Source organism: Aricia agestis, chromosome 13 (assembly GCF_905147365.1).
Source record: "Aricia agestis chromosome 13, ilAriAges1.1, whole genome shotgun sequence".
Lineage (NCBI taxonomy): Eukaryota > Metazoa > Arthropoda > Insecta > Lepidoptera > Lycaenidae > Aricia > Aricia agestis.
The window spans coordinates 7,623,306-7,637,749 of record NC_056418.1 but is presented as its reverse complement, the minus strand read 5'-3'; the positions used below and the strand labels follow the sequence as shown (position 1 = coordinate 7,637,749).

The 14,444-nt window shown below is 38.1% G+C and overlaps 1 protein-coding gene across 3 annotated transcripts in view; it reads right to left on the bottom strand.

Moving 5' to 3' along the window:
* The window catches only part of LOC121733400 (dual oxidase maturation factor 2), a 71,580-nt gene that overhangs the window by 1,518 nt on the left and 55,618 nt on the right, over positions 1–14,444 (bottom strand). For 2 of the 3 annotated variants that reach the window (XM_042123640.1, XM_042123638.1), the window contains 8 exons: positions 8,107–8,283; positions 7,608–7,665; positions 3,882–4,019; positions 3,172–3,397; positions 2,092–2,303; positions 1,378–1,558; positions 715–867; positions 223–336 (listed from right to left, as the gene is read on the bottom strand). In XM_042123640.1, coding sequence (XP_041979574.1) covers positions 223–336; positions 715–867; positions 1,378–1,558; positions 2,092–2,303; positions 3,172–3,397; positions 3,882–4,019; positions 7,608–7,665; positions 8,107–8,271 — 1,247 coding nt within the window. In that variant the 5' untranslated portion in view covers positions 8,272–8,283. The remainder of the gene's footprint in view (positions 1–222; positions 337–714; positions 868–1,377; positions 1,559–2,091; positions 2,304–3,171; positions 3,398–3,881; positions 4,020–7,607; positions 7,666–8,106; positions 8,284–14,444) is intronic. The other variant, XM_042123641.1, reaches the window with a different exon arrangement.

Here is a 14,444-nt window from a genome sequence, read left to right as displayed (position 1 = left end):
TAATCAAAGATCAAGAACAGGCAAGGACGTGGATGACATTTACAAATCTGAATTACGACACCTAACTGCGTGCACAAGTGTAAAGATTCTGGCCATGCGTCAAAGTTTAGGTCGTGTTTCTAGTTAATGTTTATTACATCATACCTAAATTTGAATTTACTTACATATGACGTTATAATATTTAACTTAAGTATATAATTGTCACTTGAACATGTAAAATACCTTTGAGGTGATATCGCGACGGAGTTGGAGGGCGACTCCCTCGCCAAGGGCGACATTTTGATACCAGAGGTATTGCCGTTTATGCTTGAACCTAAACTGGATGCGGAATCCACTCTGGAAATAAAAGATTAAATGTTTTGTATTATGACTATTGACAAAGTTCGTACATCTACCTACAACAGTAATAATTGACAAAGCTCGTCAGTTTTAAAAATTTTGCCATTGGACTAACTGCCGCACTCAGAGTGGAACATTTAACGGTGCTTACCAGCAAAGATCAAGAGCATGTAGCCGAGACCATTTCTTTATCGCTTCTTAATCACCGATCAAAATGTATGGAATTGACTTTAAACGAGTCGAACGTCAACGTCATAATATTAACGAACGCTTATGTCAATTACATACATTTTGATCGGTGATTCTATAAAGAACCGATTAAGAAAAGGTCTTGGCTAAAGGGCCTTGGTACACCTATATGTCCATGATACGTACCTGTCAATCTGTCGTCGGAAGAGCGGGTACCGCCAGGGCGAGTTGGGTTTACGCTCGTGCTGGTATGCGGGGTTGTCGCGCCCGCGCTCGCTCTCGTTCACCACCGACATCGACACCTGACCGTTCGTGTCGCGAGTCTTCGACGATAGCCTCCTGGAGATAATGTTAACAGACACTAAGCAAAGTTATTGAAAGAGAATATATTGATTATGGTGATAATGCCATGTATAGTGAGGCTTTGGTTGTGATTTTGGAATGATGCATTGTGTGCCAAAGAAAAGCCGCGTTGCGACAACACGCAACGCCAAACAGTGACTGCATAGTGCACCATTGAGATACCCACTTCAATTCTTTATCACCGTGCTGTTAAACCACAAAGCATCAATGATAAGCCCGGGCGCACACTAGCGGCCAAGCCGCGGCGGCCAGGCCGCGGCGGCCATCGAGATAGATACCTTAATATGAAACCGCCAGAGACCACGTGCACTTGGCCGCACGGCGGCCAGCGGCCACACCATACTTTCGATGGCCGCTGCGACCTGGCCGCTAGTGCGCGCCCGGGCTAAGTATTAGCAATTTATGTAAATCGTTGAACCAGCTAAACACCGCAACGCTACGGAGCTATTTGGCTCCACTCTAAGCAGGGAGAGAATTTGTAATCACCTTAATATTCTAGACGGTAAAGAGCTCTGCGCCTGCGGCCGAGCTCTCTGCCGGCTGTCGACGATGAGGACGTGTCGGTCGTACGGTGTATCGTAGTCCACTTCTAGAACTGTCGAGAATCTGTGAGGCCAGATCCAGTCCAAAATTGCTATTAAAAGACCTACAACTACGCATACGCAACCTGAAACAGAAAATAAACGCCGTCGAACTGTTCTTCGGGAATGCAAATGTTGTGCTGTTAGTACACTGACGCCGCAATTCGCAAAAGCAACTGAACGGTTTACTGTCTTAGGGTTGATTCAGACCACAACGCGATGCGTAGATGCATTTCTAAATTTATATGGATTTGAAAGATTCGCAAGACGTCTCACGCAATTGAAATCTGTCAAATCCATACAAAATGCCGTGCCACGCCTCGCCTCGTCTCGTCGCGTTGCAGTCTGAGTTGAACCTAAGGGTCAATTCAGACTGCAACGCGACTCGTAGATCCATTTCTAATTTTGTATGGATTTGACTGAGGATTTGACAGACCTCAATTTGCAACGTCGTGCAAATCTGTCAAATTCAAACAGATTTTGTCGCATTGCGGCTTGATTTATCCGTACGTCAGACTACAATACGTTTTGTTACATCTTGCTCTATATCTTTTTCGCCGCTTTTCGCGATTTGCGACGTCAGTGCACTAACTTGATATGCCGTTTGCGTCTAACGTACCTGCTACAAGGACTAGCCAGAAGCACCAGCCGAGCGAGAAGTAGAGCATCGCTCCGTCGAGTCTTACTACTAGAGGAACATGGGGCAGCGAGGCCCAGTAGCCGCCGGCGGCCGCGCAGAGCGTCACTCCGACTGATGTCATCGCGTACGCCCCGTACCGCGGTACCACCACCAGGAGGAGGTTCATCAGCAGCCACAGCGCTAGCGCGGTCCTGGAATATAAAGATTTCATTTACATAATCAAGATTTTACAATCAGAAAAATATTATCAATAAAGAGGCTTATAGTGTTTCCATCTTTTAGGAATCTGCTCCAGGATAACAGTGCAGCACAGATAGTGCCTTTTGAATAAGGCTTTGTTTTTATAGATCCCGCACGAAAACATTGCTAGCTCGTTCTTTAAGCCGGCCTATGGAAATAAGATAGGTTTTTTTTGGATAGGTTCTTGTCTCTCTTACTCGCGTACGCTAAGTGCTAACACGCGAGAAAGAGAGATAAGAACCTATTTCAAAATATCGCTCTATCCGGAAATTTGACGTTTAATATCTTCCTAGAGTAGAAGGTTATTATCATATAGAGGCCGATTTTACGAACTGAAGCAATTTTTATATAATTACTAGCTGTCCCGGCAAACGTTTCTTTGCCATATTTAAAGTATTTTGCCCGTATTATTTTATTGAGGTGACTAAATAAGTATGTCACCATGGCAACGTCCGCTCCGTCCGTCCGCAATCGCTATCCCGTCGCACAAACAATGATCGCCGTCAGTCTCGAGTTGTAATAATTTACCATTATTTATTCAACAAAATATGCACTTATCAATATAATAAGTACCCAGCAGTCGATTCTCAGACCCACTGAATATGCATATAATTTGGTTAAAATCAGTAAAGCCGTTTCGGAGGAGTACGCGGACTAACATTGTGACACGAGAATTTTATAAATAATATATTTTAGAGGTAAAAGGTCATTACTCATTATAAATTCAAATTTTTAATAGTTAAAGAACATTATACTTTCGTATACGTATGTGAAGAAGCAATAATAAGAAAACTGAGACTAAGGACAAAAAAACCTTACCACAGCAAAGTCCCCGTGGTATACCCTGCGGCGCGGTACTTAGCGCCCCACTCGAAGCCCTCGTGCTCAGCGGCGAAGTGCTCCGCTACCGACAGCACGGGGTAGGGCAGGCCGCGCCGCAGCCCCGCCTGGTACCACTCCTGCATCGCGCCCGCCTCCTCCCACATAAACTGCTCGTTGTAGTCTATGCCGGGGTCCGTCGTGGACGAGTTGCCCCAGGATAGCGCTGAAATATGAAGTTTACGCTAGTTACATGTTTTGTATGTCAAAAAGTACTGTGTCTAGTATGGACAAGTAACGAGTCGGGAATACAAGGATGTTGTCTAGCACCAGTAGTAAAAGTTGGTTCTTCTGAGGAAAATCCTAGCTCGTTGAGGATATAGAGCATGAAAGGTAAGCCGTAGTGATGTAAGTGAAGCCAATAGGTAAGTGTTATTTTAACCCTTAGCCACTCGAAACTCGAAACGAAAAATCTAAATAATAAAATAATAAAAAAAAGATATGGATGAACAGTCCATAGACGGCCACAATTTTATAATTTAAAAAAAACCCTTAGCCACTGTATTAACACTTCTAACAACAACATCAACAACCAACATAGTTGAGAGTTGAGACTAGATCGTCAATAAGTCTTATTTATTTTGGGAAATTTTCTACAGTGTGGAGTTGTAGGTCTTAATTCCTACATATAAATATGGGTTACCACTTACCAGTAAGCGTAATGTTGACATGGCCCAGGCCGACGTGCACGGCGAGCCAGCAGTCCATGCGCTCGGCAGAGAAGGCGCGGTAGGCGGCGCGAGCGACCCGCGCGCCCGCCACGTGCCACGACGAACCGTGTCTACATACTGTAAATGATTAGTCAAGATTAATAGACCTTAGAAAGAAGAATGATGGTCAGAAGTCTGTCTATTAAATAATGGAGAGAACTGTAAGGCTGGATTTATACGCGGCAGACCGAACGCGCGGTTTGGCCGTTACACTGCGAGATACTTGTGATTATGTAACGATTTATGTAAATAGCCGCGCGGTCGCGTTTTTATTTAAATATATTTTGCTTGTCATCTCGCGGTATATCCGCCAAAATGCGCGTTCGGACGGACGCGTATAAATCCAGCTTTACGGTAATTGTATAGCCCGCTACCTATCGAACGATAATATTGTCAAACATCATATAACGAATCTAATGAGACCTATTAAATTAAGATCGGAACAATGATTTAATCAACACGGTGGCACAAAAAGACAAAATAATTACGTCGTATAAAGTTAATGGAAAAGCTATATTAAAGTTCTTAAATGAAAGAGAGTATACTCTTTTATTTGAGAGCTTTAATATAGCTTTTATAAGAGTAGTTGTACAAACATATTAATAGTTGTAGAACTTCTTGGGTGTTTGTTCAGGACAACTACTCTTGACACTCAATGGGAGATCGCAGACGACAGACTTTTTGTGCGATCGAGGCTGCGGCGCCCATACAGTCGGCATGCATGGCGCGGCCTTCTGTGATCTCCCAATACTTGACTACATAAAGTTATTAGGTACTCTATTTTAGTAGCACACTATGCTTGTATGGTAACTACTATTTGGTCAAACTAAACATGTGATGTCGATAAGTCGGATTATAACCTAAACATTATGGTTTTACGCATAGACATAATATAATGCTATATTATGTCTATGGTTTTACGTATAAACATGTTACGACATTTTTAACAAGCTCATAACACGTAAGGACGTTGTCGGCATTTTACGAATTCCTCGTCTGTATCGAGTGGAACCGTCAATTGTATTTAGATTCCGGGATCAACAACCTCGTGTCCTTTAAAAGGTATTGTGTGGGCACATTACTCAATTCGTGCCGAGGTCCTGTACGTGACGCATCGGAAATTTTGAGACTTTTGACTCTTGCCAGAATTGCGCACGCGCAGTGCCAAACTGTACATAATACTGTATTTACAATTTTTTTTATATTATACTAGCTGTTGCCCGCAACTTCGTCCGCGTGAATGTATGTTATTAAAATCGAGATTTAGAAAATTGAACACCCATTTACGACTATTTTATCTATTATATTTCGTGTGTAATATTATCTATTATAATACACACGAAATTTTTAATTTACTTACTTACATCAAAGACCCAGGAAACTTGAACCTCAAATACTTATCGTTTTGAAAAATCCTTTCTTCGAAGACCGCTTGGCGTGGACAGGGGATGGGGGCCACAGGACAGGGGAAAGGAACATGTGACGGAGATAGAGGATAGACTACAGAAGACGGGATTTAATGTAGGCATCTATCCCTTTTTAACCTACCTCTTATTCTCAGATACATAATCTACAATTACACCACAATTTCGAGGAGTTTCTTCATTTCCATTAAATATCAAGTCACCGTTTTTAGGGCTCCGTACCCAAAGGGTAAAAACGACCGGGACCCTATTACTAAGACTTCGTTGTCTGTCCGTCTGTCTGTCTCAAGAACCGTTATAGCTAGAGTTCTGAAATTTTTACAGATTGTGTAATGTGTATATCTGTTGCCCCTATAACAACAAATACTGAAAACAAAATAAAATCAATATTTAAGGGGGCCTCCCATACAACAAACATGATTTTTTTGGCCTTTTTTGCTTGATATCAATAATGACCACAGGCAGGCAGTTGAAATTTTCACAGAATCCTTAATTATATGTGTACTTTAATAATTAATAATAAAATTAGAATATAAATAAAATTTTAAGGGGGCTCCCATACAAAAACACAACATTTGGCCTATTTTTCTCTATAACGGTACGGAACCCTTCGTGCGCGAGTCCGACTCGCACTTGGCCGATTTTATTGTAAATTTCAATTCGGGCAATCTATATAACAAAAAAAGAATTTTGAAAATCTGACCACAAACAGCAAAGTAAACATTAACTCCTCCTTTTTTGAAAGTCGGCTAAAAAAAGTATCTAAGATGTTGACCAGGGATGTAAGGTATCATCATGCCAAATTTCATTGAAATCGGTCCAGCGGATTCAGAGATTAGCCTGTACAAACAGACAAACAGACAAACCGACAAACAGACAGAGAAACAAAAATTTCAAAAACAGTTAAAATGTGTTCTATTACTCTTCTAATATGCCCCTGACTCGTTTAGTCAAGTTTATTTTCAATGTACAAAAATTTTACCTCTACGATTTTATTATAAGTATAGATTATGAAGAATACATTGTAGTATTTTTGTACAAGTATGCAGCTATTATTGTACTTCATTGCATTTTGAATTAAAATGTTTTCTGGAAGAATCCTCTGTTAACCATCGAACTTATTTTTAGAGTTCCGTACCCAAAGGGTAAAAACAGGACCCTATTACTAATTTTAGTATTGTCTGTGTGTTTATGGAGTCTACACAAATAGCCATGTGAATAATAACTAATAAGTAACAACACATTTCGATGATAATAATAATTAATTAAATAACTTGAACTTGAAATCGACGCAAATGAGTCAAACACAAAAAATTCCTGCGATACGTTGCTCATGAGGTTAAAACTATAAAAATAATTGCTACGAAGTACACGACTGACTTAAGTTTCTTGTTTAAAATCTTCGCTTCGACGAGTATGTGGCTTATGCTAAGTACTGACATACGGTTTTGCTGGATAGTTTTACTCCAAATCGAGCAATAACCACCGTGTGGACCGCAAAACTGACAGCTCGAAGTCTCGCTTCGAGCCGGCTCGATGAATTTAAATATGTCAAAGATGTCATTTCCTTCGATTCGGAGTAACACTATCGAGCAAAACTGTATGTGAGTACTTAGCATAATAGTTTTATCTTTACGTTTGGATCAACTTCTATGGTTGGACTTAAGTACTATCGAACAAATTTATTCATAGGCAGTTGATGGGCCCATGCTATGTGGTCGGATTATGTCAATTTGTTTGTTAGTTGTGGTCTGGCGGCTGGGTTTGACATACCACAACTAAATTACATAGGTCCGCCATCTGCCTATGAATAAACTTCTCAGTTAGTACTTAGTAGTCATTGTCGCCCCTACTGATAGCGATCTCTTTATCATTCAAGAAATACTAGGTTTATAAGTATGCAACTGATTTCTTCACTTGGTGGTCACCCAAAAACAATTGCTTCTTGCGAAATGCAAATTGTTTGGTTCACTTTAAGCAATGGTATGGTTATTTTATACTTGCAAAGTTAATTTAATCTACCTGTTGTAACTTAATTTAATTTGAGTGCTAAGTAGTTTGACATTATATGATAATTTTCGAATTTTGAAAATTTGTTTTTTTAACCTAAAAAACGTTTGTGTTCCTACTTATTGTTATTGGTAGGTTTTTTTAAGTGTGAAGTTTTTACTTCTGTAGCTTACAACAAACTTGTTTTAGAAGTTTAGATAGAGAAGATGTAGGTTACTCAAAAATAGCTTACCTAGAATAACTGTGCCCACGAACAGGCTAAGCGTAACTATTGTAAATGTTGAAAATCTCTGAAACAAAAAGGGTTCTTATACACAAAAAATATGCGTTTGGAAAAATTGTATCATTAATATTTTTTTAATTAGGTAGCGCTAGCTTTAAATGTAGTGAAAGGCTAATCAGTCATGTTTTAAAGTTTCGCATTCAGCATCGATTCTTTTCAGTAGAGTCAGAATCACTTAAATTCTTTTAAATTGTTTTAAATAATTTAAATTTCGAATTTTCTTTTTATTGCTGATCAGTAGACTCTTTCTTAAAAGCAGGTACACATTGGGCGTTTTGAAGCGCGCTCTTCAAAACGTCTGCTCTAAGGCCGGGCGCATACACACGTTTTCCGAATTTGGAAATCCGAATGCATGGAAGCAGTAGCTAACATAAATCGTTAAAATCCTTGAAACGATTATAAATAATTTAAATTTCTAATTTTCTTTATTTTTTTAATGATTACCAACCTCTTTTCTGATCCCGGGGAAAATGGCCAGGAAGGCGACGTAGACGGTGAGCGCGGCGACGAGCAGCGCCAGCGCGGGCACGTCGGCGGCGACGGCGGTGCGGTTGTGGTACGCGTACAACGTCGGCCCCCCGCCCTCCCGGAACGCGTCGAACCACCCCCTCATCGCTCATCCAACCTGAAAACAACAAGGTATCACATCGTATTTTTTTTACCTTAGGTCATCCTCAGAAGCCACGAAGGGGAAAAGCTGATGTCCGGCTCTGGATTTATGTATGGTAGCATAGACCATGTCCTATGGGCAGCAGCGTCCAAGAATGGCGGCAAATTTCGTACATAGGTGCGGCAGAAATAAAATGACCAATACACTTAAAAAATATAAATCCGGCCCTGCTGATGACAATTATTAATAGTTGGGGAGGGGAAGAGGGGATTTCGGGAGTAGCTCCAGCGTATCAGATGAAGTTTGTATAGGCTTCCGACATGTGTCTAGTTATCATGGTATAGAAATCAGATTTCTCATGTGGTGGGTTGATTTTTTTTTTTACATTCAAATGTCTTCGGATCTGTCAGATTAAGATACTGGATGTTTAGTATACCCCAAAGAAGCTTCCATATAAAGCACTGACAATTTAAAGGTTTGGTAAGCCTGTAGGTAGGTACATTTTAAAATATAAAAAAGTAAAGCTTCATATTTTCCTAACTAAGCTTCGCAGATATTTTATTTTGCATTAAACTAAATGATTTAGTCCTTGCTGTCTAAAATATATATTTTTTAACTGACTTTAATAAGCAATTTTCTGAATATATTTTCTTTTTCAAAACTTTAAAATGGCTGCAGTTTCTGAACCCACCACTAAAATAAAAAAACGCTCTTATTATTTTTTAACCGACTTCCAAAAAGGAGGAGGTTATATGTTCGGCTGTAGAGTTTTTTTTTAAATCAGTTTCATCTAATGTACAAAACCTACTAAGTCTCCATGACACTCGAGTGACTACAAAAATAGCACCCTCCCCTCCTCTACTATAAGCAATATGTACGAGTAGATATTGAAACAAAACAAGTAAATAATTTATGACTTAAATACAGGTTACGTTCGTGAAAAGGTACAATGTGGGATCTTTGTAGTGGTTAAAATGTTTATAGTAGTCTCGTTGAGTATGTTTAAGTAAAGTCTTTATTTTGTAAAAATGTCAGGCGATGAGTAAATACGATTTATGGAAAATATTCGTATAGATTAAGTAGTACTAAGATTCGTATAGATACTACTGTACGAACGTTTGGGGTATTGAAAGGAAAGGCCAATTGAATTTTCTATGGCTATAAAAAGGGAAACTGCAATGTTATCAGAAATTATTTTGTAAAAATTACTGACACAATCAGTAAATAACTTTATACTAATGTAAAATGAAAGTACTATTCATTATTACTTATTACTTTATAATGCACTGACTTATGGAATGATGAAATGATAAAGGAAGGAAGTTTTACGCGGAAGGAGGAAGAAATAATGATTGTATATGCGAAGGTATTCGAGGCCAACTTGTGTGGATATTATTATGTATCTAAATTGACTAGTTTGACCTTTGAATTACGTATTAATATTATGATAAATTGATAAAATTTACGAACAATTCTAGTAGCTTCATCATGAGTGTAGACACGTAGTAACATTAAATAACATTACGAGCTGGAGTTACACGTAATATTATAATGCTCGTAGTAATAATAATTATAACGAGCTTAATAGTACTCGTAGCGTACATCTTCTCACAAAGACAGCCAAGGAGGCAACAACAACACAAACAACAAAACAAGGCACGGGATGATGACATTTTATATGAATATTAGCTGTCCCGGCAAACGTTTCTTGCCTTAAAAAGTATTTAACCCATATTATTTTATTGAAGTGACTAAATAAGTATGTCACCATGGCAACGTCCATCGCTATCCCGTCGCACAAACAATGGTCGCCGTCAGTCTCGAGTTGTAATAATTTACCATTATTTATTCAACAAATGCACTTATCAATATAATAAGTAACCAGTAGCCGATTCTCAGACCCACTGAATATGCAATTAGGTTAAAATCAGTAAAGCCGTTTCGGAGGAGTACGCGGCCTAACATTGTGAGTTGTGACACGAGAATTTTATATATAAGAAGATATTTATGCCGTTCGAAGTTTAGAACCTAGAATCCTAAGCTTAGTTATCAATATAATTAGCTCCTCGTTGACAGCAGTCTAGTTTAATTACAATTATGTAGCTCAAGGAGCGGCTGATAACATTGTCATAACTCTGTCGTTAATTGGGCTACGAGACTGAGCTAACAATGAACGAGCAGATCACGATTCTCAGGTAAATAACGACCGTGGGCATTCACTAGCTACATACAGCTCTACCAGATCATTATGTTACGTAGAGTTTATTAATCTAAGATATTTCAATCTAAAACGTAAGCACTTGATACCTAATAAAGAAATCAAACAAAAGATATGGACGCAGGCATAAAAAAATATTCCATTTGAATTTCTTTTTTTTTTTATATTAATTAAAATTTCTGAGAAGTGCTACTACCGGAACCACATATAAAAACAGCTTCTTGGTAATTTTACTTATTCTTGTTTATAAAATTTGTTTTACATAAAATATTATTATGAGAACATTTATCAAATGAAAATATTATAAAAGTCAACGTTTTAATTAATTCAAACCTTGATAGTATCGGAATATTAATTCGTTCCGTTTATTAGAATCTAGCTTTTCTTTATGTGCAGTATTACTTATCAGTCTTATAAAGTATGCAGTAATGAATCACGTCAAAGTAACTAATTTTTAGGGTTCCGTACCCAAAGGGTAAAAACGGGACCCTATTACTAAGACTTCGTTGTCTGTCTGTCCGTCTGTCTGTCAGCAGGCTGTATCTCAAAAGCCGCTATAGTTAGACTTCTAAAATTTTCACAAATTGTGTATTTTTATTGCCACTATAACAACAAATACTAAAAACAACATAAAATTAATAATGAAGGGGGGCTTCCATACAAGAAACACAATTTGTGGTGTACTTTTGCTCTATAACGGTACGAAACCCTTCGTGCGCGAGTCCGACTCGCACTTGGTCGATTTCATTTCTCTAGCCGAATGCCGAATTTAAGCTCCAATTTTCAAATTACATACTTATGTTATCTTTAAAAGGGTTAAAACATAAAATAATATTATCACAATGGAGTTCATCTCTTTTCATATTTAAGCCGACAACTAATTTTGCGGTCAATCCTTTCGGTCCGTAGCAAATGCTTTTAGAAAACTGCAAATGACGTGTCATTTAGGCTGTACAAGGTGTAACAAATCTAAATGATAATACTTTAGGGTCTGTACATGTGTTCCTTACAAAGGTTTCACTGTGAAAGTAGTAGCGCTTATTTTTTTTTGTGATTTGTATGGGCAAGCGCCCGTGCGTCATGAATATTCCTATAGAAAAGTAAAAAAAAAAAGGTTACTCTTTCAGCGCTTATACTTTCACAGCGAACTCGATATAGGGTACCTAAAGTTAATCACTTAGTTTTGTTACACCCTGTTTAACTAGGCGTAGATATCTACGTCTATTTAGCTCGTACAGGCTAATTGCAGGCTATGTGATGTGTGGCACGTCACCCGGATGTTTAGGCCTGAGGCCGGCGGGCACCGGAACGGCCTCGCCTGCCTTACCAGTGATAGCAAGGGCGCGGAGTCACGGCCAGCACTCAACTTTCCTACAGTATTTGAGAACCAACTAGATAGCTTCGTTATAATATCTGTTCTGTAGTTGATATGGAACTTATGCCGTTGGGGTAGAAGGTTCTCCCGCGGGACGACCTAGAAAAGTTTACATGCTTTAATGAGTCTGCGACGCGGACAACCGCTGGTAGAGTTTCGGTGGGTTAATTGTGCCCGTGACTGTGCCTAGGCGGGGAGTGGAGCACCATGGGGTTTTAGTGGGTAGTTCCTCGGAGAGTCCCACATACCTCGGCCGATGTACCCAATCCGCCGGGGATGCGCAAAGCATTTCCCCATGTAAAAAAAACCGGCCAAGTGCGAGTTGGACTCGCACATGAAGGGTTCCGCAGCAGCAATAATGTACTTTATTTTTATGAAATTATAAATGTCACAAACGGATCACAAAATCGGTAAATGATCTATAAATACTCATAAGTCATAATATTAAAAAAAAAATCCTATCCAACGACGCCACACACGATGGGGTGGACGCGAAAAAAATATTCATCCCTACTTGATGTGTAGAGAAGGTACCATAAAAAATATTTTTTTAAGATTTCATGTACCATTTTGTCGGCATCATTAGTATTAGTGATTAATATTAATGATGCCGACAAAATGGTACCTATATGAAATCGTAAAAAAATGTGTACATAATATGTGCATTCATGCCAAATTACATCTTTGTAGGTCCTATAGTGTCTGAGCAAAACTGCGGACAGACAGACGGACGGGTTCCTTGTTGACTACGGAACCCTAACTATAAGGGTTCCTTGTTGACTACGGAACCCTAACAAAAAAGACGCACACACAAACACAACTTGAATGTCACATTCGTTAGGTTTCATCACAAGTCGTATTTATTGCGTTGCTATTGATAATATTACCTGCATTCAAAATATTGTTCAGGTAGTGAAGTGTGTCTGAGCCTCGTTTACGGAAGGACACCATGATAGGATGTGTTGACAGTAACCTTGCGGGTGACTTTACGACTGATGATGCAACTGCCTAGAATCTTCTATGATTAATGATACGAAGCGTTTATCAAATTCCGATAACATTAATCATGAGTTCATCTTCATCAACGTGATAATCTTCTTTTTTTTTGCGATGGATCTAGAATCTAGATGGATGAATGGAATTAAAATTGGAACCAGCATTTTAGTTTTGTTTCTTATTGATGTGTTTTGGTATATTTATGTGATTCGATAAGTAGTATTTTTACGGTGTTAGTCGGGTTCTTAATTCAGTGGGTGATCTGTCGGCTGGACTTATTCGACTGACGATCTGACTAAATGAAGGAACTAAATAAAAATACTAAAAGAAGGCATCGAGACTGCCTATGACTTAATTTCTCCGATACTAATTCATAGTATTACTAAATACACTTATTTGCTATTAGGAAACTTGAAAACTGTGAACTTTTAATTTGGGACAAATTATATTGCCCACAGGGAGTTAAAATATTATGTAAAGATGCTTATAATTCCAACATTATAAGACAAGTAGATGTAAATTATTCCTGTAGCTTTAACAAAAGTATTAATTTCTTTAATAAATATATTATATTTGTTTGTTATGAATATTAATTTAATTTATTATGTTGTTACTGCAGCCTTCAAACAAGTTTGGTAACCTTTAAATTCTGAGTAAATTTTCGCACGAGTTTAAACAAAAATATTGTTTATATAAAAACTTTTACACATAGTCGGCGTGTATTTACACTGGTGTTCTGGTAACCTACTTTAAGTTATATAATAATTGTTTGATTCCGATATTTCTTTCCGTTAACCTTAGCGATTTTACCTTGCACTTTATTGGTTGTAGTGTAGGGCTTGTCCTATATCCTAGCTATAATGTTATACAGAAAGTTTTTTTTTGTTTCATGGAAACAGAAAATTTAATTAAGGTGTAATACATAACTCATACCTCATAAGACATACTCTACTTCATACTAACACACACATACACACACACACACACACACACACACACACACACACACACACTCTCTTTTTATTGTAATTCGGTAAGAATTCCCCCATAGCACAGGCTGCACCTAATTTGGGGGACTGCCATTTAAAAAAAAAATTGTAAATCAAGCTATGACAATAAGACTATACTTCTAGGGATTTATTTACTATGGCAAATTAATATGTTATTTAAATATTGGTAGATAACTTTAATATCATTTATGACAAGATAAATTGACATTAAGTACATAGTATTGCCTATGATATACATTACATCATCGTATTTATCTCATTATAATGAAGAAATTATCCGCCTTGAGCCTTTGTATGCTTTTTATACTCCCGGGTTTTTACCCGGATCTCATACCGGATATAATTGTATGATCATCTGAATTATTGTTTTCTTACCTACAGCATTTTATACCTATGCCTCTCCACGCTTAAAACGCCTTTATCAATTTAGGTGATTATTTTGCATTAAGTTAATATGTGCCCGGGAATTTCAATTTTTTCATGTTTTCAAACTTAAGTAAACATCATGATATTTACGCGGTGATGTTAAGGTATAGAAGAACTGTACAACTTTCTTTAATGACTTTTTCGGTAAATA